Source organism: Mirounga leonina, unplaced genomic scaffold, assembly GCF_011800145.1.
Source record: "Mirounga leonina isolate KUSES-001 unplaced genomic scaffold, KU_Mleo_1.0 Mir_173, whole genome shotgun sequence".
In the NCBI taxonomy this organism is placed as follows: domain Eukaryota; kingdom Metazoa; phylum Chordata; class Mammalia; order Carnivora; family Phocidae; genus Mirounga; species Mirounga leonina.
In genome coordinates, this window is record NW_023270447.1 from 10,560,019 (window position 1) to 10,583,371 (window position 23,353).

The 23,353-nt window shown below is 42.7% G+C and overlaps 1 protein-coding gene across 5 annotated transcripts in view; it reads right to left on the minus strand.

The window, feature by feature from the left end:
- The window catches only part of CDC14A (cell division cycle 14A), a 181,561-nt gene extending 170,069 nt beyond the window's left edge, over positions 1-11,492 (minus strand). Inside the window, exons 1-2 of one of the 5 annotated variants that reach the window (XM_035017924.1) lie at positions 10,813-11,416; positions 9,929-10,019 (exon numbers count right to left, since the gene is read on the minus strand). In XM_035017924.1, coding sequence (XP_034873815.1) covers positions 9,929-10,019; positions 10,813-10,861 — 140 coding nt within the window. In that variant the 5' untranslated portion in view covers positions 10,862-11,416. Of the gene's footprint in view, positions 1-9,928; positions 10,020-10,812 lie in introns of all 5 variants that reach the window. The other 4 variants (XM_035017928.1, XM_035017925.1, XM_035017922.1 and 1 more) reach the window with 4 other exon arrangements.
- Positions 11,493-23,353: the final 11,861 nt, after the last annotated feature.

Sequence of the window (23,353 nt, forward strand, 5' to 3'; positions counted from 1 at the left end):
CTCCCCCCTCTTCTCTCCCTCTGCCCCTCCCCCCTCTTCTCTCCCTCAGAAAGAAAGGAAGAAAGGAAGGAAGGAAGGAAGAAAGAAAGAAACCAGTTATTCAAGGATCCTCAATTCAGAAATCTCAATCTGGAATAAAAATGAGAATTTTAAGTAAGCCAAAAAAACAAAGTCATATTGTTTCTTCTAAAGCCTGCCACAAAACCCATGCCCTTTAGCCGTGTTTATAAGAGAGTCCCACTCTCACACAGTCTATTTAGTCTTATTTTGTACCAAAGGCTAATAAAATATGATGTCTGGTTTCTATGCCCATAGTCTATTAGACTTATCAGACAGACCGTAGGGACGAGGCCGCTATTAGGGGCTGCCCCACTGACAGTAATGTCAAAAGCTAACCCAATAGTAAGCAGCACCTAAAACGTACACAACTCCTAGTAGTTAGCCATTGATAAAAACTCACTGAATAAATTAAAACCACTAAAAGATAACGAGATGTTTAGCAAACAGGCACCATTTGCTACATAAACAGAGAGCCCTTCATTCCTTAGGAGCAGCTAAAACCATCCTTGAATTACAGGGAAACTGTATAAAAAAATGCACTTATAATAGAGTCTGAGTATTACACACACACAAAAAAGCAAATCATAAGCAGTAAACTCTTCAAGAAGACAGAAAGGCAGATTCATCTTAGAAAAGTCTCACAAGGGGCGCCTGGGTGGCTCAGTCGTTGAGTGTCTGCCTTCGGCTCAGGTCATGATCTTATGGTCCTGGGATCGAGCCCCGCATTGGGCTCCCTGCTCAATGGGGAGCCTGCTTCTCCCTCTCCCACTCCCTCTGTTCCCTCTCTCGCTGTGTCTCTCTCTGTCAAATAAATAAATAAAAAATCTTTAAAAAAAAGAAAAGTCCCACAAATGATAAAACTGCTTTCATATTTCAAGATGTGATTTCCCAACTCTTTGTAAGAACTGCCTCCCTAGAATGCCACATTCCCAGACACAACCAGACAAATGCATTATTACTAGACTATATCCATCAAGGAGAACAAATGTGAAATAAACCATCTTTGCTGGTTCTCCAAAAGAAAATTAAATTTTTTAACAAAAGAACAAGTCCAAACTAGCAAATTCTTCAATTCATCAACAGGATGTAAACACCTTTAAGGCCAAAATATTAAATGTATAAATTAATACATCAAACATTTTATTCAGGGGTGCCTGGGTGGCTCAGTCAGTTAAGCCTCTGCCTTCAGCTCAGGTCATGATCTCAGGGTCCTGGGATCTAGCCCCTGAGTCATCGGGCTCCCTGCTCAGCAGGGAGTCTGCTTCTCTCTCTCTCTCTTCCTCTGCCCCCCCCCCCCCCACTGCTCGTTCTCTCTCTCAAATACATAAAATCTTAAAAAAAAAAAACATTTTGTTCAAAAACCATAGTTCACACAAACTATTTCCTATAAAGGAATTCACTGTCAATTACAAATAATTGTGATCATTCACCAGATGTTTCCAAATTATGAGGACCAGGAATAAATAGTACATACTTTCAATAAATAAGACGATATTTTGATGGTTCTCATTCAACATCTGATTCTTTGGTAGTCCTGGAAGTATTTAGATGATTAACAAACCCAAAGTTTTTTTAGGTAAATTGAGAAACTAAAGCTCAAAAAAAGATTTTTTTAGGGCACCTGGGTGGCTCAGTTGTTAAGCGTCTGCCTCCGGCTCAGGTGATGATCCCAGGCTCCTGGAATCGAGCCCCATATCGGGCTCCCTGCTCCGTGGGAAGCCTGCGTCTCCCTCTCCCACTCCCCCTGCTTGTGTTCCTGCTCTCGCTGTGTCTCTCTCTGTCAAATAAATAAAATCTTTAAAAAAAAAAAAAGGTTATTTTAAAAGAAACAATGAATTTGACACTTAAGCTTAGAAAGCCCAGTTCAAATCAGGGAGTCAGAAAGGAACTTAAGATCAGCGTCCTACCCACCTTCTCAGTGTTTAAACAGGTAAATATCTAAAAATCCTGAGCAGGCATTGTCTGGTTTTTTCCTTAAAGATCATAAAAGACAAAGACTCCTCTTTTACTTTCATTATAAACCCCCCTTTTTACGTCCTTTCCCCATCCCCAAAATAAAACCAAGCAATAAAACGGCAAACCCTCCTCCTGATTTATATATATTGCCTCCTTTAAGGTGTCCCTTTGTCCCAGTCACCCAGGCCAGAAACCTTGAACTTACTTTCAATTCCTCACCCCCCTCCCCAACCTGGTCAATCCCAAATACAGTCAATCCATCCGTTCTAGCTTCTTCCCCTTTTAGCTTCTTCCCCGGGTCTGGCCTTTCTGTTCCCACGGCTACAACCCTAATCCAATCCTGCCAAAGCCTAAACAGACCCCCACCTCCCAGCCTAAACCAGAGAGCTCTGACCAGTCTCTCTGCCAGTGATAAACCAGCACAAGTGAGGTCCAAATGGTTTTCCACCATCCAGTCCCCAACTACATGTCCAGCCTCCCCTGGCACCTCTCTGCATTCAAATATTTGCCTCATCTAACAGAATCTTGCTAACCCAAACATTGGAATCTCTACTTTCTTTCCTTCCTCTTTCGCTCACTCATTCATTCACTCAGCTAAAATTTCTTGAGCACCAGCTGTGCCTCAGGCACTGCGCTGGGTTGTAGGGATACCATGGTAAGCAAAAACAGTAGTACTTGTCCTCATAGAGATGATGAAATACACTCTTTGCTCTTCCATGCCCTTCAAAAGCTAGCTCAAACCATTCTATGAAGTCTTTATCACCCTGGGCAGTAATAATCTCTGCGTTTCTTGGATTCCTAACACATACCTTTGCAGCTTTTGTCATATATTGCCCTTCACTGTATTTGTATTCATTGCCTTGTTTATGTATTTGTGTACCCCCAAAGCATTAGCACAGAGCTCCGCCCAGATATCTAGCCCACCTAAATGGTAGTTCCTTCTCCAGCAATTTTCAACCACTTCTAAGTTTTAAGTGTTGCTTTTTTCACTTCCTATGAAAATGTGTCAAGGGTCTTTTTTTTTTTTAAGCACAAAGGTGTATTAAAGCTGTGGGTAAGTAAAAGTCATTTGCTTTGGGCTTTGGAATGTGTTTATGAACTTACAAATGAGAACATCTGATGTCTTAGGAATCTACTTCAAACAAAATAATGAAGCCACCCCATGGTGACTTGGCATTGAAAGAACTTGGACGGCAGACGGCTCTCCATTGGACATTCCTACAGCCCATTAGGATCCTTTGTCAGTCTGCCTGATTAAGACCAGCGCTGTTAGTTTTAACTGAGTCCTTAGCACCTTGGTTAAATTTTATGTATTTGTCAGTCTCATCTTAAGGAAACTGAAAAAACTGAATAATAATTGTCCTTATGAAGATTAGAGACAGACTACCCACCATGAATGCCTAATAGGTCAAAACAGCAAGTATTTTTTTTTAATGATTTATTTATTTATTTGAGAGAGAGAAAGAGCACAGTGAGGAGGGGCAGAGGGAGAGAGAAACTCAAGCAGACTCCACACTGAGCATGGAGCCTGACTCAGGGCTCGATCCTATGACCCTGAGATCACAACCTGAGCTGAAACCAAGAGTCATCTGCCCAACTGACTGCGCCACCAAGGCACCCCAAAAGAGCAAGTATTTAATTAAATCAATAACTAGAACGTAAAATTTGACTCTAGTATGTCACTGAATTTAGAACTGGCTGGTCAGTGTATACACAGAAATGTGCATTTCCTCATCACACATATTACGTAGTACTGTCAGTTATATATACAGATACACATACATACACACCTAAAACTTATGCGTTCAAAACAGAGGATGAAAAAAAGTAGCCCTGAAAAATGCTGAGTTATTTTTGCAAGGTTAGGATGGAAGAAAGGAGAAAGGGAGAAGAAAGTATAAACACACCACCTTTTAAAGCTAAAAAGTTTTCGGAGTTTTTAGGAGAATTCTATATAGAAACGATTATATCTTAAGTTATACCAGTTAAGAAGCAAGAACATTTCACTAGGCAGCCTGCAAAAGAAGTTTTCAGAAGCTGGGCTTCTTTTGTTTTCATCCATCCTATTAATATATAATGATAATGAATTCAATTTATTTTCTTTTTTGGGGGGGGTAGTCCACTGAAAGGGAAAAAAAAGCAAAATTACACCCACAAAAGTGGAAAAATCATTTTCATTACCACCACACATCCCCAGATATGGCCCGGACATAAAGTTGGTGCCCACACTGTCAGCAGCACGTTTCTTACCAAAGCCATCACCACCCAAGTTAGAAGGGCCAGGCATGCCAGGGAGGGGTGGGGCTGTTCTGCACCCTTCCCACGAGTCTCCAGCTCAAGACAACTGGGAACTTGCTAGAAGCATAAGAGTATGAACTCCAAGGCCAACTACCCATGGCTTGAATCCCAACTCAACAACTGAACTCCTAGCTCAATGACCTTTGGTGCTGCTTACCCCCCGAGCCTCAGCTTCCTCATCTGTAAAGTGGTGATAATAACGGCACCTAACTCCCAGGGTTCCTCTGAAGACCGAGTGAATGCGTACAGAGCACACAGAACACTGCCTGGCACGGGACTATAAATGTAAGCTATGCTATGATTTGATTTTTATTCCCATGGGGCAATTTGTCTCCAAATTCAACTATATCTCCTCTTCTGTCAATATCATAGTAATTGATGATGAAAGCTGGGGTACCAAATGATGGCCCTAAGACGCTATAAGGTCATATATTTGTCTATGTGTGCATGTCCATAAATGGCATTAGCCACTAAATTAACCCACTTGCCACAAATTTTTAAAAATTTAGATTTATTTATTTATTTATTTTAGAGAGAGAGAGCACGAGCAGGAGGGGCAGAGGCAGAGGGAGACAGAGAAACTCTATCCGTCTCCCCTCTGAGCACAGAGCCAACAAGGGGCTTGATTTTACGACGCTGAGATCACAACCTGAGCCGAAACCAAGAGTCGGGTACCCAAAGGACTGTGCCACCCAGGCACCCCTGCCACATATTAAATTGAAAACAAAAAGGGCTCCTTCTCACTCCATTCCCACAAATATTTCCAGGCAAGGGAAATTTTTCTGTATTTCTCTCAAGGATGTCCTAGGTCCACATTCTGACTCACACCTACTCTGCAGACTATAAAAGAAATCAGTCTTCTATATATTATTTACTCAAGAATCCCCGGGTGCATTAATAGCAGGGTGCTTTAATAAAGTTTAAGTGAAAATTGAAGATTTTAAATTATTTAAATCTTCAATTTAGCTAATTAGTCCTCACTAGAGGCTGCTCATTCGTCCATGCTAAAACATTTGGTGAAATGCTTCGAGTCACTTCAGAAACTGCTTAATATTCAGTCCCCAGAGTATGTCCATGAAAAGTTCTCTCCTGCATTCTCAATACCTTTCCTTTGCAAACAAAATGAGAGGAGAAATGAAAATGGACAAGGCTGAAAATGAAGACCCTCTACACTATCCCTCACAGCAAACTGGCTTTCCATGTATTAACATCTGACCCTATCCCATCATCATAGTCAGGAGGGGCACACAAAGGTTATAACAATTAACATATTTCATCTTGCTAACTTTTGAGCCAAAAATATTTGAGCCAAGTTATAAAAAGTAAGCCTCTATTTGGATTACAGGGCCCAATTCCAAAACCAAAGAACTAGCCTTTCTGGAGAGTTGCATGTTATTTGTAGCTTAATCAAATACAGATAAATCTTTGAAAGGCTCCCTTTTTATGGGGCTATTTCTGTCCCACGGGTGTGTTAGCCTATACTCTGATTTTAATTCTGATCTGTGAAATTATAACCCGAGGATAAATGTATGGCTTTCTTATCAACCACATTTTATTTTACTAAAACTCCTCAGGCCTTTATATTAATGTGATAAATTCTGTTTTAAAATCAAACAGAAAATTCAGACTTTCATTTCTAATAAATAGCCTCACCTCATGGGGCCACTTTGTTAAATTTTCTCCACCGGCTTCTCAGAAGGTTGCCATTTCAGTCATGGAGTGCTATCATCCGCTTAGAACTAACTAAACATCTGCACAAAACACAGCTGCGTCCAGAGTACCCACAGCCTAATAGTTAAAGAGTCTATTTCCTGATTCAAAAATAATAGTTGCATTTCCAAGGTGATAATTTAGCCAGAGAGGCAGCATTTCATTTATACATTCAGTGAGTAGTACACAGTTACAGGGCCGTACAAGACCTGTGTGATAATGTGTGTAAACACACTCCTTTCCTTGGAGAGGTGTACAGTATGATTTGACAGTCAACATTTTTCTCCCCACAAGACATCCTCCACAGATAGAACACAGGTTACTATACATGTTTCCAGGGGCTTTGCAGAATCTCTCATCCTACACTTCCTAAAGAAGTAGCGCTGACAAGATGAATTCCCGGACCTCTGTCCTTCCTCCCTTTCTTCTCTCTCTCTGCCGTTTGTCCACCTCCTTCTCTGTTTATTTCCTCCTCCTTCCCTTGCTCCTCTCTTCCTAGCCCTGCCTGTGAAATACACACTTTGATATCTTCTCTTTCTTCCCCCAAATCACATCACTCTCGCAGCTTTATCAACCCTTTGGGGAAAACTCCCCAAATTTAAGAACTTCAAGTCTATGTGATGTCCCTTAAAATCCTTAAATTCAACCTGATCAAAATGGAATGCCTGATGTCCCCACTAATGCCAATTCCTCCACCCTACTTCTTGCTCAGCGAATGGCCCCAGCAGGCTCACTGGGACCCAGGCTGTGTTAAGGACTTCTTTCCCTCCTCTTTTTCCTCAGCAGCCCCCAACCCACCCACCTGATCTGCTGCCAGTCACATGGATTCAGATCTCTTCTGTCCACCACCATTGCCACCAATCCTAATCTAGGCACTTATCTTCCCCTTGAGCGTTCCAGAATTTTTCTAAGTGGGCTTCTACTTCCACCCTAACCCATCTTAAATGATTCTATCGTATTAACTTTCTGAGAGGAGATCTACATACTCCAGAACCAGAGGGCCCAGTTTCAAACTCCAGCTCTGCTACATCTTCATTCTGGGACCTTGGGCAAGTTGCCTAACCTCTCTGTACCCTAACTGTCATCATCTCTGTACACTAAGGATGATAATAGTACCAGCCTCGTGGAATTGTTGTGAAAATAAAATGAATTCATGATTAATAGTCGTGGGGCACCTAGAACAGCACCTAGCATGCATTTAAACACTCAATAAATGTTTGCCATTATTTGCCATTAGCCCAGATCCAGTCATACCACTGACTGCCCCAAAACCCGCAGGAGTCCATTGACGTCCGATGAAACGGTGGATCCCCACCCTGGCATTCAGTCTGCACCCCACTGACCTTTCAACTTCATATTGCACATCCCCTTGGGACCTGAATACATACCAGGCAAATTGGGGGACTTACTAGTCCCTGAACCCACTCCGGAACCTCCTTCCTCATCCTTGTGTTCTTGCTTCTGGGATCTCTCCTCTCACATCTCTGCCTGATATAACTCTGTCCATCCTTCAAACCAATTTTAACTCCATGAAGCCCTTTTCTAAACTCTTCAACCAAACGTGCTCCCACCTGCCTAGGAACTCCTCTTAGCACAGGGGCTATGCTAACCTGAAGACAGTTCTCTTTCTGTACTTCTCACTGCACTGCTGTTATTCTCCCTACAGGCTTGTGGCTCCTCGAAGGTCATATGTGCATTCATCGTCACCGTATTCTCTCCAGCATCTAGCCATGAATAGTATGTTGGGGTTACAAAAAAGATGGACTCATGGCTAATTAGAAGCACAGCCATTGCTGTGACACGGTAGCTGGGCAAGTCCAAACCAAGAGAAGGGTACGCTCTGCCCAGACGGGGGTCCTCTTCACAGTTTCAGATGATGTCAAAACTCACAACAGAAATGGGATGGTCTCTCCAGCGAGTCTTTCTTTACAAGACACCAGAAATACAGTAGAGTAAATATAAGAGGAATGGGATTTGTCGCCCTATCCTAAAATAGCAACATTAAAATACTCAAAAACTGTTCTTCACCTATCAATGCTACAATCAAAAAACCATCAAGCAACTATGTTGAGTGGCTAAATGTAATTTCCTGCTAGATCTACCATTGAGCCATCCCTAAAGAAGCAACTCAGACCTCAATGACGGAAGCTTGTTCCGTGATATATTAACAGCCTCTGGCATGTCAGTCACTGCAGAATGGAACATAATGACACATCCACAGTCCCTACCCTCAGATGCACAAGAGGTCCCCGAACCCTAACCTCACAAAAAGAAAGCCACAACAATGCACATTGCCAACAATAGAGTGCTCAGTCACTAAACACAGCTAGCAGTGACATCATCCAGGTATCCGGGTCAGGGAGCAGGCAGAGCAGTCCTCCATTGGGTCTAGGGGCAGGGCTGTAATCTGACACCAGGGATTTAGACCTCATTGCAGCCGCAAAGGGCTCTTTCATTCCCACTTTGACTTCAGCCATTCAAGAAGCATCCTGCCTCCAGCACCACCAAGAGCAACATCCTGAAGACATCAGTCTCAAGAATCCCTATGATGAAGTGACAGTTAAAGATGGTTTGCCCTCAAATAAAAGATGACGCTCTTAAAAGTTGAGAATGCTCTCACTCTTCAAATGCCTTGGTGGTACCCACACATCCTTAGGCAGATCGGCCAAAATCCCTTTTAACCAAAATCCCTTTTAAGGGGACTTGTTCTAGGAAGCTTACTAGAGTCACTATGGTTCATTTAACTATGTTTATTCAATTGCCTGTTTGGTTAAACAACAAGAAAGTCAAATTAAATGTTTAAGTTAAAATATACTGGACTACTCTGAAACACCAGCACTTTTATCTTTTTTTTAAGATTTTATTTATTTATTTGACAGAGAGAGAGATAGTGAGAGCAGAAACACAAGCAGGGGGAGTGGGAGAGGGAGAAGCAGGCTTCCCGCTGAGCAGGGAGCCCGATGATGCGGGGCTCGATCCCAGGACCCTGGGATCATGACCTGAGCCGAAGGCAGACGCTGAATGACTGAGCCACCCAGGCGCCCCAACACCAGCTCTTTTAATGAGAACATAATCAAGTCAATTCAGCCTTCCTATTCCTTATTATCTGTTGCTTTTATTGAGTAGAGGTTTATCTCCCTTTAATTAAATTTTTATTGCCCTTAAAGTATTAAGATATCCTTTTCCTGTAAATTAATTGCCTTTCACAGATAACAGTTTCCTATTCTTATTTTACACTCTCAAATCCTAATCCCACAGAAGCAAAGTAACCAAAGAAAGTAAATCAGCACTCCTATACCACTTCCTCAAAGACAAAGAAAGTAATACTCGGAAGCTTGGGGCACCCAAAGAAAATAATCCGATAATTTCTCACACAGGTAAAACCTTACTCATAGATATGACTTGGGTACAGCTACCTTCAGCTAAACATTCCCACTTTCCAAAAACGAGCTGCAGAAACAAAAACATTCTGCGAGACAACAGAAGCCTTGTGAACTGGAAAGCTGAAGCACCTGTAATACACACACTTCCCTGTACTCTGTGGGTGCTCCATAAATACTCCGGGGCTGATTCACAGGCCAATTACAGCACTAGCAAGGACAGAGTCTCCCTGGTCCTACTCTGGGGAGTGTTAGGTATCTACAGTTGCAATTGTGGTGGTGGCAGGAAGAGCTCACAGAGACAAAGGTCTAAAATGACTGGGCTGTTGGTAGGTTCACATTATGTTAACTTCGCCTGCACCTCTCCCCAAGCATCTGAGTCTTCAAAAAATGGTGTTGTTACTTGCACCACGGGGGGGGGGGGGGGGGGGGGGAAAAAAAAACTGCCATAAAGGTGCATAGGGTTCCTTCACCAAAGAGCCAACAGGCTAAAAAGTTAAGAGAAAAAAAAAATAGAAACTTACTTTTCATAGACCAGCTCCTCATCGATGGAGAAATAGTGGGTATTTACTGTGCTTTTTGGTCTATTCCTTAAAGTAGCAAAATATAACCGATCTGAAAGACAAGTTTAAAAGACGGGAGAAAACATATGAGAAGGAGGGAAGCTGAACGTGGGGAGTGGTGATAATACACGAAAGATCAAAATAATAACTGCTACCCATTATTGAAAGACCCCATTAACACGTGGAATTCTTGCAGAAACCTGATCTCTCCCAGAAACCCAGAGACCCAAGAGCACAACGGAGAGGCGAGAAGGGGACCCGACTGAGACACTCAGCTGGGGAGCAGAGTTCCCATAATCTTCCCTGTTTCGGGCCAGCGGGAGCAGACAGAAGCTAGGGGTACCCGTAGAACTGGAGATGCAAGTTTGGCTCACAAATCTCCAGACCTCAGCAGCTGCGGAAGGGGAAGAGAGGCGAGCCTGCAGCTCCGAAGACTTCAAGAAGAGGAAGGGAGGAAGAGACAGGGAGGTGTGCCTGGGGGGGTGTCCCGAAAACCGAGGCGAGCAAGAGCGGGATAAAGGAGACCGAAAAAATCAACCGGAGCAGGATCCCCACCAGATGCTGCGTGCAGAAGCCGGACCGAGCCCGGCGCTGTCCCATTACCGGGCGGGGAGGCCATCCGAGGGAGCTGCAGAGGGAACCAGGGACGCCAGAAAGACAGAGAAGCCGGAAGCAGGGGGTCCTCGGGGAGAGGATAGTACGGAGAGGGGACGAGAGCGCCCGCAGCGGCTGCAGGACCCCGGAGGCCCCTGGAGAAGCCGGAGGCAGCGGCTGGGACGTAGGGGTTAGAAGTGAAGAGTTGGGCGCGAGGGAGGGTTGGAGGATGCGGGGCGGCTGCTCCTCACCTTTCATGAACTCGCAAGCCCCGATTAGTTCCCCTGACTCCGCTGCCATCTTAAGCGAGATACGCACGGGGGAGGGCTGGGTCGTGGCCAGCTGAGGTCACCCGCCCCCGGGGGCTTCCCCACTGCCCAGGAGCCGGGAAGCTTGCAGTCCCGAACACCGAACCCGCCCGAGAGGGGCAGCAGGCGCCGAAGGCGGAGGCGGCTGGGGGGTCAGCGCGCGGGGCGCCCCGGGGACATTCCGTGGGGAACCCGAGCCCGCTCCGCGCGGGGCGCACACGCCCCAGGCTGTGGCCGCTCCGATTCGGACCCGGCTGCTGCCGCTGCTCCGCCGCCGCCGCGCCAGGGAAACGCAGACCAGCTCTCACGGCCGGGCAAAGTCTTCCCCCCGCTCCCAAAGTGATCATGGAGGAGGAGACGTCTGGCCCCGATCGCGCCCGTGGCTACTCGTGCGGCAGCGGGCAGAACTCCGGTGCCCGCGGGCTGGCAGCAGCTGCTCCGGCTCCTCCTTCGCCACCTCCTTTCAGCGGCAACTCTTCCTCCTCCTCCCCCCTAGGTCCGCCCTCAGACCTTCCTCCCCGCCCTCCCTCAGCCCCCTCCACTTTCACGGCTCCGCGGCCATCCCTTAAAGGGACAGCCCCGCTCCTTTCTCGGCGCCGGCCCCGCGCCCCAGTTACCAGGCGCCCCGCGGGTCACTAGGAGCCAGTTGCTAAGGCTTTGTTGCCGTCCACCAATTGCTGTACAGGAAACGGGGCCCTCGGCCCAGGGGAGACGGGCGGGGCTTCCAGACCAGAAACTTATGAATGAAACGGTGGAGTAGGGAGTGGATGTCGGGAAAGGGGCTATTGCGGCTTCCTAGGCAAGGATGCGCCCACTAAGTGGTCTCCCCCTCTAGATTTTCCTTCTCTGTCTCTCTTTCACCCCCTCACCCACGTTCTCCTAAACTCTTGCGCGCGCGCGCGCGGGCGCGCACACACACACACTTAAAAGACTTCAGATCTCCGCGCCCAGCCTCCTATAGCAGATCTTTCCAGCGCTCCGCATCCCCCCCCCACTGACGGATCTCAATCTTTATTTAAAAAAAAATAAATAAAATTTTAAAAAGCGCTACCTCCTCGCTCAAAAGAACATGTACCGGTTTCCTCTACACATACTGGACTTTGATATAACTTGTGCTTTGCTCTCACGGGGAAAACCTTTCCATGCGGTCCCCCACGTCCTCTCAGTGGGGCCACCACTGTGGGCGCAAAATCATCACAAATGCCTAACCTCTATACTGCTCTGGCCCAGGAGGGGGGGCGAGGGAGCGAGGCCAGCGACACAGGAGAGGACCACTTGAACACGGGGAAATTAACACAAAAGAATCTCTTTACGTAGTCTTAGCTGAAGCGCTGCAGGGAGTGGGTCGTCTCAAAAAAGCCCTTGTCCTGTTTCTGTGAAGCTCCTCACATTGTTTGAACAACTTTGATACTGGGTGCCCGAGGACGCGCCTAATTACAGGAGAGTCCCTTGGATATGAAAATGGCGCTATGGCTCCATCATCAGAAGAGCATGCGCTCTGAGCGGTTTCTCCAGAAACAGAAAGGGATTTGCGCCCGCCTTTGGGAGAAAGGGGGCGCGCAAGTGGAGAGCGGCCCGGCCGACTTCGAAGGAGCGCTGCGAGGCCGGCGTGTAGAACTCAACTCCTCGGTCTTAGCCCGTTAGTCCAAAAAGCGAAACAGTTACAGAAAATAAATACAAGCTGCTTTTGGAAACCTGAGTGGTTTGATTTTTTTTTAATTGCTCGCATAAGAAGAAAAAATATGCATTTCTTAGATATTCAAAAACAATAGAACATCTCAATTCTAATCAGTTATGTCCTTGTAAGAGAGTAAAAAGAAAAACCTAACATCCAATTCTTTAGACCGTATAAATTTAAAGCTGGAAGAATCATTTGGAAGCACCTCCTATACCCTATGCCCATACAGCACCGTTTAATCTTCACATGAAATATCAAGAGTTTTTAAAACTATAAAAGTCCTGAAAGATGAATTGTAATGAGTGTTTTGTGTTGAGATGCATTCAATGTCTTACAGGCCACTGGCCATGGCTATGGAGTTCTAAAGGAGGAAAATATCTCTCAAATATGGTGTCCACATTCACACAATTACTTGAATTTTGCCTGATATTCCCCCAGTCTTGGTGTCAACAATCATGTTGGCCAAATCAAATTATTTTATTGAAAATTTCTAACAGTTTTTGTATGTGAAAGATGGCAAAGGAAAGCGAATGAATGTCTCAACAAACTTAACCCCTTTGTTTAGAAGTCTGAATTCATGGTGGTGATCTGTTTCCAAATTTGCTGATTTAACATTCCTGTAGAATCTAAATTCACTTGCAAATTTCCTAAAAACTTTTCATCTCAGTCTATATTGGAAAAATTGCAGGAAAAAAGAAGTCCACCTTCTCATACAACATATAAACTTTTAATCTCAAGAAGTAAATAGTCTAATGAACTCTAAATCTGCATTTTCAGAGAAAGCAGCTTTAATTGAACACCCTCTTGTTATTTTCTACAATGAATTTACAAAAACATTTCTTTCACGTAATTCCCTGGCTTAGAAATTTTGGTCATGAAGAGTGAATTATGACCTGAACAAATAAAAGTTTTTAAAATTAAGAACTCAAAACGAAAAAGTTTCTTTTTCCTTAGCATATTACAATATGGGTATTATAATGAAATTCTTGAAGACTCTCTAAGTAATTTTTTAATGTTGCACGAAAGAAAAATAAGTGATTATCAGTATAATCAAATCTCTCTAAACCAAAATCTGCACAATCTAAAAGATATGGAATATTCTACAAGGAAAATTGTAAACAAGCTAGTGCGCACGCACAGCACACATCCACCTCAAGGTTCTAATGAGATCATAAAATGCTTTATTCCCTCAATTATCATGAGGTCAGTGTTCCTACTGGCTGCAGTTTCATAATAAAGGCATGATTTCAGTCTATGGAGGAAGATAATGGAAGAAACTTCTTTCCAATCATCCAACTTAATAAAAGTGTTAGGAAATGACTTTAATTTTTAACAACAATAAACGTGTTTCACACATGAAGAAAATACTGAGAGAATTAAGATGTCACCCAATGAAGAAAAGGAAGGAATATTATACATAGAAATCTAACAGTTAAGTATAAAATTGTCTCAATGACAGTAACTCTGCAAACATCACTTGAATCCTGTCTCTCACACAGTGAGAGGCAGTCCACAGACTATGTGTGTGTACTTGCAGAGCTAGAAAACTCACTGTAGGAGGCAGCTCTAAAATTTGTCACCAAAATATGTCTGGTTCTAATTCTGTCCCTTGAGGCCGTACTGAACACCCTTAGTCATTCTTGAACATAACACCTCTTCAAAAATGCAAACAAAGGCAGCTCCCCTGGACCACTTCTTCCTCTTAATTTTTCCCAGATTAAAATCCTCATTTCTTTCAACCTTTTCTTAAATTACATGGCTTCAAGTCCAGTCACTTTCTTCTCCAATGTGTCTATCTCCCTTAATAAGTGTGTCCCAGGGGCGCCTGGGTGGCTCAGTTGGTTAAGCGACTGCCTTCGGCTCAGGTCATGATCCTGGAGTCCCGGGATCGAGTCCCACTTCGGGCTCCCTGCTCAGCAGGGAGTCTGCTTCTCCCTCTGACCCTCCTCCCTCTCATGCTCTCTCTCATTCTCTCTCTCGCAAAATAAAATAAAAAAATAAAAAAAAATTTTAAAAAACCCCACTAAAAAAATAAAAAATAAAAAAATAAGTGTGTCCCAGAACTGAATGCAGGCCAGTGATGACCTAGTGTGACTAGTTCTGAGATCAGAAAAAAACACCGATAGAAGATTCAGATGAGAATGAAGGCGATGAAAAACGTAAAAGAACCAAGTTTGATCATTTAGTTGCAAAAAGAGGGAAACTATTCTCTCTTGTTGGAGAAGGGTAAGGAAAAAGTTGCTTAGGCTAATCAAAGACCTGACAACTGTGATATTTACATATTCTATTCAAAGTATCATTTCTTATTAAGATATATTATGGGAACATGCTCTTTTAGTTGCTTTTTTCAGTCATGATGATGTTATATGAGCAAGTAAAAAACTATAGAATACATACTTTGAATTCTTTTTTTTTTTTTTAAGATTTTATTTATTTATTTGACAGAGAGAGATAACAGCGAGAGAGGGAACACAAGCAGAGGGAGTGAGAGAGGGAGAAGCAGGCCTCCCGCGGAGCAGGGAGCCCGATGTGGGGCTCGATCCCAGGACCCTGGGACCATGACCTGAGCCGAAGGCAGACGCTTAATGACTGAGCCACCCAGGTGCCCCCATACTTTGAATTCTTTCTAAAAATTAATTCTCAGGGCGCCTGGGTGGCTCAGTTGGTTAAGCGACTGCCTTCGGCTCAGGTCATGATCCTGGAGTCCCTGGATCGAGTCCCGCATCGGGACGAAGCAGGAAGCCTGCTTCGTCCTCAGACCCTATCCCCTCTCAAGTGTTCTCTCTCTCTCATTCTCTCTCTCGAATAAATAAATAAAATCTTTAAAAAGAAATAAAAAATAAAAAAAATAATAAAAATTAATTTTCCGTTTAACTGTGAGACAAGGAAAACTGTGCTTCTGAGTAATTTGATATTCAAAGTAATTTGAATTGTTTAAATATTTTGGTTCCTTGCCTGGTACCAAAAATAATTTAAAGCAGTTTTTAGTTATAATTTAAATTTAAAGCAAAATTTAGTTATAATTATTTTATATTGTATATTATATATTATTATATATAATAATGCTTATAATATAATAATATAATAGTGCTTCTCAATGATTCTTCCAGCTTTAAATACATATATAATATATATATTATATATATAATGACTATTACAAACGGTTATTACAGAACAATCAAAATACCAAAAATATGTAGATAATGTGATTCGTGAAACAGCTGCCCACAGATGCTAAAATCTTGGCCTAACCCAGACCAATTCTGCATCACACTGATCACCAATGCCTGTTTAAGAACTCCAAACCAGAATCAAAGATGGTAAGAATCTGGAAGGATCTGAGAGATCGGCTGGTTCCAGTTTTCAAACAGGCTCCATAGAGCCTAAGGTAGCAAAGGCCCCACCTAGGGATGGGGGTGGAGAATGATGGATAAGCACGCAGGGCTACTACAAAATATTTCACTTGTAAAAATGATGCGGCAGATAGAGCTAAGAAAACAGAAGAAGAAACTGAGGTCCATGGTGGATAATTAATTTTCTGAAGTCACATAACTGATTGGTGGTAGAAACAAGACCAGTATTCATTATTTGCACTAATACCAATAATCTTTTCTCAATTTTCTCCTAACTTAGCTCATCTTACATTGTTTAACTCATGGGTTCTTAAATTTTTGAGATGATAAAATGTCAAGCAATAATAATGTATACGCCTAATCTTTTCTTCAAATTTTTAAAGGAAATATTGAAATAATTTAAGCTCTGAATGGAAAAATAAGAGATGTTGCATTATCTGCCATTGCTATTGTTGTGATATGGCTTCTATAAAAATCTGAATTATTTTTTCCACTATTTCTTAATAGTATAACCAGTATTCTATAGAACATAGTTTGAGAAATTTAGTGAACATTAAATATAACAACTCAATTCAATAATCATCTTATCCTTGACAGATGCAACCAGTAAAGAATGACATCTTTTTAGAAGATGAAAGAAAGTTCCATGGCTAGGTCAATATACTTAACAGTGCTCAATTTATTGGCCAATTTGCTAAATTTTTTCAAATAGGCTAACAACTCAATACAGTTTTAAAACTTACAGAATTTGGGGCACCTGGATGGCATAGTTGATTGAGCATCCAACTCTTGGTTTTGGCTCAGGTCCTGATCTCAGGATCTTGATCTCAAGATCATAAGATCAAGCCCCATGTCGGGCTCTGCGCTCAGCGCAGAGTCTACTTGAGGTTTCTCTCTCCCTCTCCCTCTGTCCTTCCCCCACCATGCTCTCTCTCTCTCACATAAATAAATCTTTTTTAAAAAAAACTTACAGAATTGGGCGCCTGGGTGGCTCAGTCATTAAGTGTCTGCCTTCAGCTCAGGTCATGATCCCAGCATCCTTGGATCAAGCCTCTCATCAGGCTCCCTGCTCAGCAGGAAGCCTGCTTCTCCCTCCCCTCCTCCCCCTGCTTGTGGTCCCTCTCTCGCTGTGTCTCTCTCTGTCAAATAAATAAATAAAATCTTTAAAAAAAAAAAAAACCTTACAGAATTTATCTATCTACATTTGTTATTTCTACTCTTTTTGTGAAGAGAAAATAAAGAAGTGAACATTTTTTTCTCCAAAAATTATAAAATAATATTCTGTGTGCCACTCCTCACCCCCATCACCACTGCCTCAACTACCACCACCCTCATCACCATCACTTTAGTGATAACGTTTTGATCTCAAGTTTCCAATGTGCCCTCACATGCCCATCTAATACATGTCCCTACTATACTCTGTACATGTTTCTATCAGGAAAGTAATAATAATTAACAGTTAAGCTTTGTTGAAAACCGTGCACAGCAATTTATACCTCAGCCCTCACATCAGTTTCCTATGAGGTAGGTACTATTATTATTCCCATCTTACAAATGAGAAAACTGCCACAAAACAGATGCATGGAGCATGAATAGATAAATGAGTAATTAAAATGTTGGGGAATGAACTTACCTGAATCACTTCTTTATGCAAAGCAGTTCCTTTGCAGCCGGGAGTCATGGAAAAACTACTGGATTTATCCTCAGAAGCCGGGTTTCAGGCATCACTCTATCACCAGCTGTGTGTATTATCTTAGACTATTTCCTCTGGCATTAAATAGGGATTATAATAATTTCTAATTCACAGGAATAGTAGTAGAATTAAATAAGAGTGCCATGATGTGATGCCATTGTATAAATATTTGTTATTAATGTTAAAGCTTATATTAAATACAAAATTATTTCCAAAATCAGATATTCACAAGCCTTAAACTATTATATTTCTTTGGATCTAGGTATTCTTAAATTACTTCTGGCCAATGACATAAGCAAAATAGACACTCACGGAGAAGTTCTTTTTATCAACTGAGGACATCCCCACAAGGTACAAGTTAACTTTGTTTTTCATTTCTGACTGCTTATAGCCATGATACTATCTCTAGAGTGTGAGGGGGGCCAAGGACCCCATTCAGGCATCCTCAGTGGATTCCTAAATTCCCCTGCTCTGGCTCACATTCTTTTAATCATTCTGTTCCAGAAGCCTGGGACACAAATGTTGTTCCCTGCAGTTCCCATGGGGACCCTTGAGGCCCCTTTGGAACCCTAGGTTTCTGGTGCTCACTCCTGTGCAGAAACTCCAAGAGAAAATAATCTTTCCAATAAACTAACAAGAGGCCCTTGGTTTCCATTTTTCCAATCACAAAATACTGTATAATTGCACAGAACTGATGGTTATTCTTGCTGTTGCTGTTAACTCCTGTACTTGTATTGATTCCCATGGGGGAAAAACATACTTTATATCTTCCATGGACCAAGCCTTCCTACATTAGGATCTATGTCATTCTTCAGAGTATATCCTCGAAGTATAACTCAGATTTATGAATGTAGGATAATCATAATATGAGTAATCTGACATGCACACAAACAAAAATAATTTCTGCTTCTCCTAAAATATATTAGGATATCTTAGATTAAATATTTCTCGTCATAACTATGTTTTATTTCTCATAACATCACATATACATTTTCATATTTAGGCATCCATTAATTTAGCGAATACTAACTGTGTACCATGTACTTGGCATTGTGCCAAGTGCTAGGATTAAAATCAAGAACAAGGCCAATTTATTGTTCTTAAGGAAGCAACATTCTAGAGAGGAATGTAGGTAAGCAAGCAGGCTCCATAAGCAGGATACATGTAGTAGAGAAACTTTGAATAGGATCCAAGCTGAGAAGCAAGGGAAGAGTTCCCTAAAGAATCCTAGATCTGTGGTGCCTGGCTGGCTCAGTCGGTGGAGCACGCAACTCTTTTTTTTTTTTTTTTTTAAGATTTATTTATTTACCTGAGAGAGAGCAGGCGAGCAGGGGGAGCAAATCTTCAAGCAGACTTCCGGTGGAGTGTGGAGCCCAACACAGGGTTAGATCCCACGACCCATGAGATCACGACCTGAGCCGAAACCAAGAGTAGGATGCCCAACAACTGAGCCACCAGGCGCCCCAAGCATGCAACTCTTCAACTCAAGGTCATGAGTTCAAGCCCCACGTTGGGAGTAGAGCTTACTTTAAAAATAGGTAAATAAATAAATACATACATACATCAAACAAACAAAAACACCGGAGAATCCTAAACTTGAAGGTTGAATAGGAGCTAGCCAGGCGGTGGAAGCCAGCCTATAGAGGGAGCAAGGTGGCAGGAAGGTGGGAAGGAGACAGACACAAAGAGAAAGTCTCAGACTGAGAGAAGTATATGTGCATAGGCTGGGATGCAACAGAGAAAAGGCTGGTTCAAACTTCCATTTGGCTCCAGCATAGAGAATGAAGTGGGAGGAAAAGGGAAAAGAATCTTGGTATGAAACGTTAAAAATTTTGACTTAATCCAGAGGGTAATGGGGCCCCCAAATGAAATATATTAAGTAGGCAAAGCCTAGGGGCGCCTGGGTGGCTCAGTTGGTTAAGCGACTGCCTTCGGCTCAGGTCATGATCCTGGAGTCCCAGGATCGAGTCCCACATCAGGCTCCCTACTCGGCAGTCTGCTTCTCCCTCTGACCCTCCTCCCTCTCATGCTCTCTGTCTCTCATTCTCTCTCTCGCAAATAAATAAAATCTTAAAAAAAAAAAAAAAAAGTAGGCAAAGCCTAGTCAGGTAGGGATTTTAAAATTGCCAGCAATAGTTTGTGAAGTATTTAAACTAATTGTAAATGGATTGGAGCTTACTCCATTAATCCTCAAAGAAGCAGAATTATAGCAAGAATATAGACTTAGGTTCACTTAATAGGATCTTCCATTCTTTCTTTTTTTTTTTGCTCTCACTATTAAAAAGACAAAGTAGAACTTGCCCATTTTTTACAGAACATAATTAGGTGCATAAAGGGAAGAGTTGTCTGAGATTCCTGAAATTTAATTTGCAAATATTGCAGATAAATGTGGATAAGACAATGTATATTTCTTCTATACTGTTTTTTTTAGTACAAAGACCCTAAGCAAATGTAAAATATAGAATATACCAGAATTACACTTGATTAAAATATTTTAATTAACTGACAAAGTAACAGGATTTGTAAGAATTTGATTTCTGAAAAGCTTTTTAAAAAAAATTTCAGAAATAATAAATTAACATAAATGATTTGATTACTTGACTTCTTATATGGCATGTTGATTGTCCCTAACCACTTTGACCCTAAAATAATCTACTTCAGATTCTAGGTTGAATAACCTCCTAAAGTGTTCCAAAAGGAAAATCTCTTAAGAGCACTGAGTATTACTATCTAATTAATAATTTCCTAGATTTTACATGATTAAAAACCACAGATACAAAATGAATGTCCCTGGCATGAAATCAGATCTTTGCTCTCGTCCCCGTAGCAGGCAATGCTCATAGTGTGCTAATGCCTTTAAAATGCAGGAAACATACCCTTTTAAAAGAATTTCGCTTTTGGTAGTTCTCTCCTGTTTCTACCCACAACACTTCTCACACCAAATATGTAGGTGCTTTCCAAACCAAGCAATTGTCCAATTCTCTGCAGACACCAGCTTCAATTCGCCACTATCTACCTGGAGTTGGCACAGACCCCACAGGTGAAGGGCTCAGTTCCATGAGACTGCTCTGCTTCAGATGCCAGGCACTCGTTCAAGACTGTCACGTGCACTGACCAACTGGCTATAAATCAGGGGTCCCCACAACCCCCTCCTCAGGTTCAATAATTTGCTAGAAAAGCTGACAGCCCTCAGGAAAACATTTTACTTCCTATTACCAGTTTATTACAAAGGATACAAATCGGGAACCGCCAAATGGTGCATAAGGCCAAGTATGGGGGAGGGGCTCAGAGCTTCCATGCCCTTTTTGGGCATGTCACCCTGTCAGAACCTCCCTGTGTTCACCAACTCAAAAGCGCTTGGATTCCCATCTTTAATCATTGGCCATTAGTGACTGACCTCAATCTCCAGCCTCTCTCCCCTCCCCCTGAGGTCTAGAGGTGAGGCTGAAAGTTCCAACCCTCTAATCACATGGTCGGTCCCTCTGGTAATCAGCCCCATCCTGAAGCGATCGAGGAGCCCACCAGGAATCACCTCATAGCATAAACTCAGGTATGACTTGTTATGAACAAGCAAAGATGCTCCTCTCACCCCTATCCTTAGGAAATTCCAAAGTCTTAGAAACTCTGTGTCAGAAATGGGAAGAAGACTGGGACGCCTGGTGCTTCAGTCGGTTAAGCGACCGACTCTTGGGATGCCTGGATGGCTCAGTCGTTAAGTTTCCGCCTTCAGCTCAGGTCATGATCCCAGGGTCCTGGGATCAAGCCCCGCATCGGGCTCTGTCAAATAAATAAATAAAATCTTTAAAAAAAAAAAAAAAGAGAGAGACCGACTGTTGATCTTGATTTCGGCTCAGGTCGTGATCTCAGGGTTGTGAGATTGAGCCCCATGTCGGGCTCTGCGCTCAGCATGGAGTCTGCTTGAGATTCTCTCTCTCCCTCTCCCACTGTCCTTCCCCCCACTCATGCACGCTTTCTCTCTCTCTCTCAATAAATAAATAAAATATTTTTTTAAAAAAAAAATGGGAAGAAGACAATATATATATATTTTTTCACAGGTAGAAAAAGAAAGGCCTAGGGATTATTTGGGAAAGGAAGCTTTCTCAATCTTTCTATTTTATAATTGCCCAAAACTATTTGTTAAGAAGGGGCTTTGGGGCGCCTGGGGGGCTCAGTCGTTAGGCGTCTGCCTTCAGCTCAGGTCATGATCCCAGGGTCCTGGGATCGAGCCCCACATCGGGCTCCCTGCTCCGCGGGAAGCCTGCTTCTCCCTCTCCCACTCCCCCTGCTTGTGTTCCCTCTCTCGCTGTGTCTCTTTCTATGAAAGAAAGACAGAAAGACAGAAAGAAAGACAGAAAGACAGAAAGAAAGAAAGGAAAGAAAGAAAGAAAGAAAGAAAGAAAGAAAGAAAGAAAGAAAGAAAGAAAGAAAGAAAGAAAGAAAAGAAAGAGAAAGAAAGAAAGGCGCTTTTAACTGCAAATATGTGAACTATAAGCTGAAAGTCAGTATTTATTGCATAACATGGGTCCATTGAAACTTTATTAAGTTTTAGATTATGTCTGACTATGCAGTGTCTTAGTTTAGGTTCCCCAAGAAGCAGATCCTGAAAAAGGATTCAAGTGCAAGTCATCTATTTGGGAGGAGCAGAGGATGCCAACTGAAGAGTGGGGAAATGGGGCAAGGGAGGGAAGGCAACCAGTAGAGGGTGTGTCTTCAGACCCAGCTACCATTCATTGTAGGCAACTAGAGCTGATTCCCCTGGGTGCACTGGGTCATGGTGTAAAACCACCTGCCTCCTAATTCACCCAAAGGGCAAAAGAGCTCTGATATTTATCTACCACCTCCTACCAGCCATTGTTTGCAGGATCCTCCTGGGGAGGTTACTTCTCTCACAGCCAGGGGAGGTGTAAGCACATAGTGTCAACAATAACAGATAAACAAAATTAGAAGTGACATGTGTCTTTGGATTTGCCCATTAGAGGTGATTTCACTACTGCCTTTCATGGCAAATCTCCTCAAAATTTTTCTGTCTTCTCTGTCTCCCATTCTCTTCTCATTCTGTCTTGAGCACACTCCAGTCAGGCTTCTGTACCCACCATTTCACTAAAACTGCTCTTGTCAAGATCACCAATGACCCACATAATGCTAAATTCAACGGTCACTTCTCAGCATCTTCCTTAACCTATTAGCAACATTGAACCCCACTGTTTGCTTCTTTCTCCTTGAATCACTTTCCTCACTTGGTTTCCATGACACCATATTCCTGGTGTCCCTTCTGTCTCATCGACGGCTGCTTCTTTAGACTCTGTTCCTCCTTTTTCTCAACCTCTTAAAACCGAAGTCTCCCAAGTCTATACACTTCTCTATCTTAGCCACTCCTGCTATGATCTCATCTTGTCGTGTGGCTTTAACTCAGATCTGTATGCTGACCTCCACATGTTTATCTCTAACCCTGACCTCTCCACTGATCCCCCAACTTATATATCCAACTGCACACTAGACATTTTCACTTGAATGCTTCAAAGGCACCTCAAGCAACGTGCCGCCAAACAAACTCCTCATCTTTCCCCTAAAACTTGCTCCAAATACAAACTTTCTCATCTCAGCCAATTCTACCTTTTTCAGTGGCTCAGGCCAAAAACTTGGGATTTATCCTTGACTCCCCTCTTTATATTATGTACCACATCTAACCTGTAGCTCCTCTACCTTCAAAATATACTCAGAACTGGAAAAGTTCTTCACTACCAAACCACATCCAAGCCA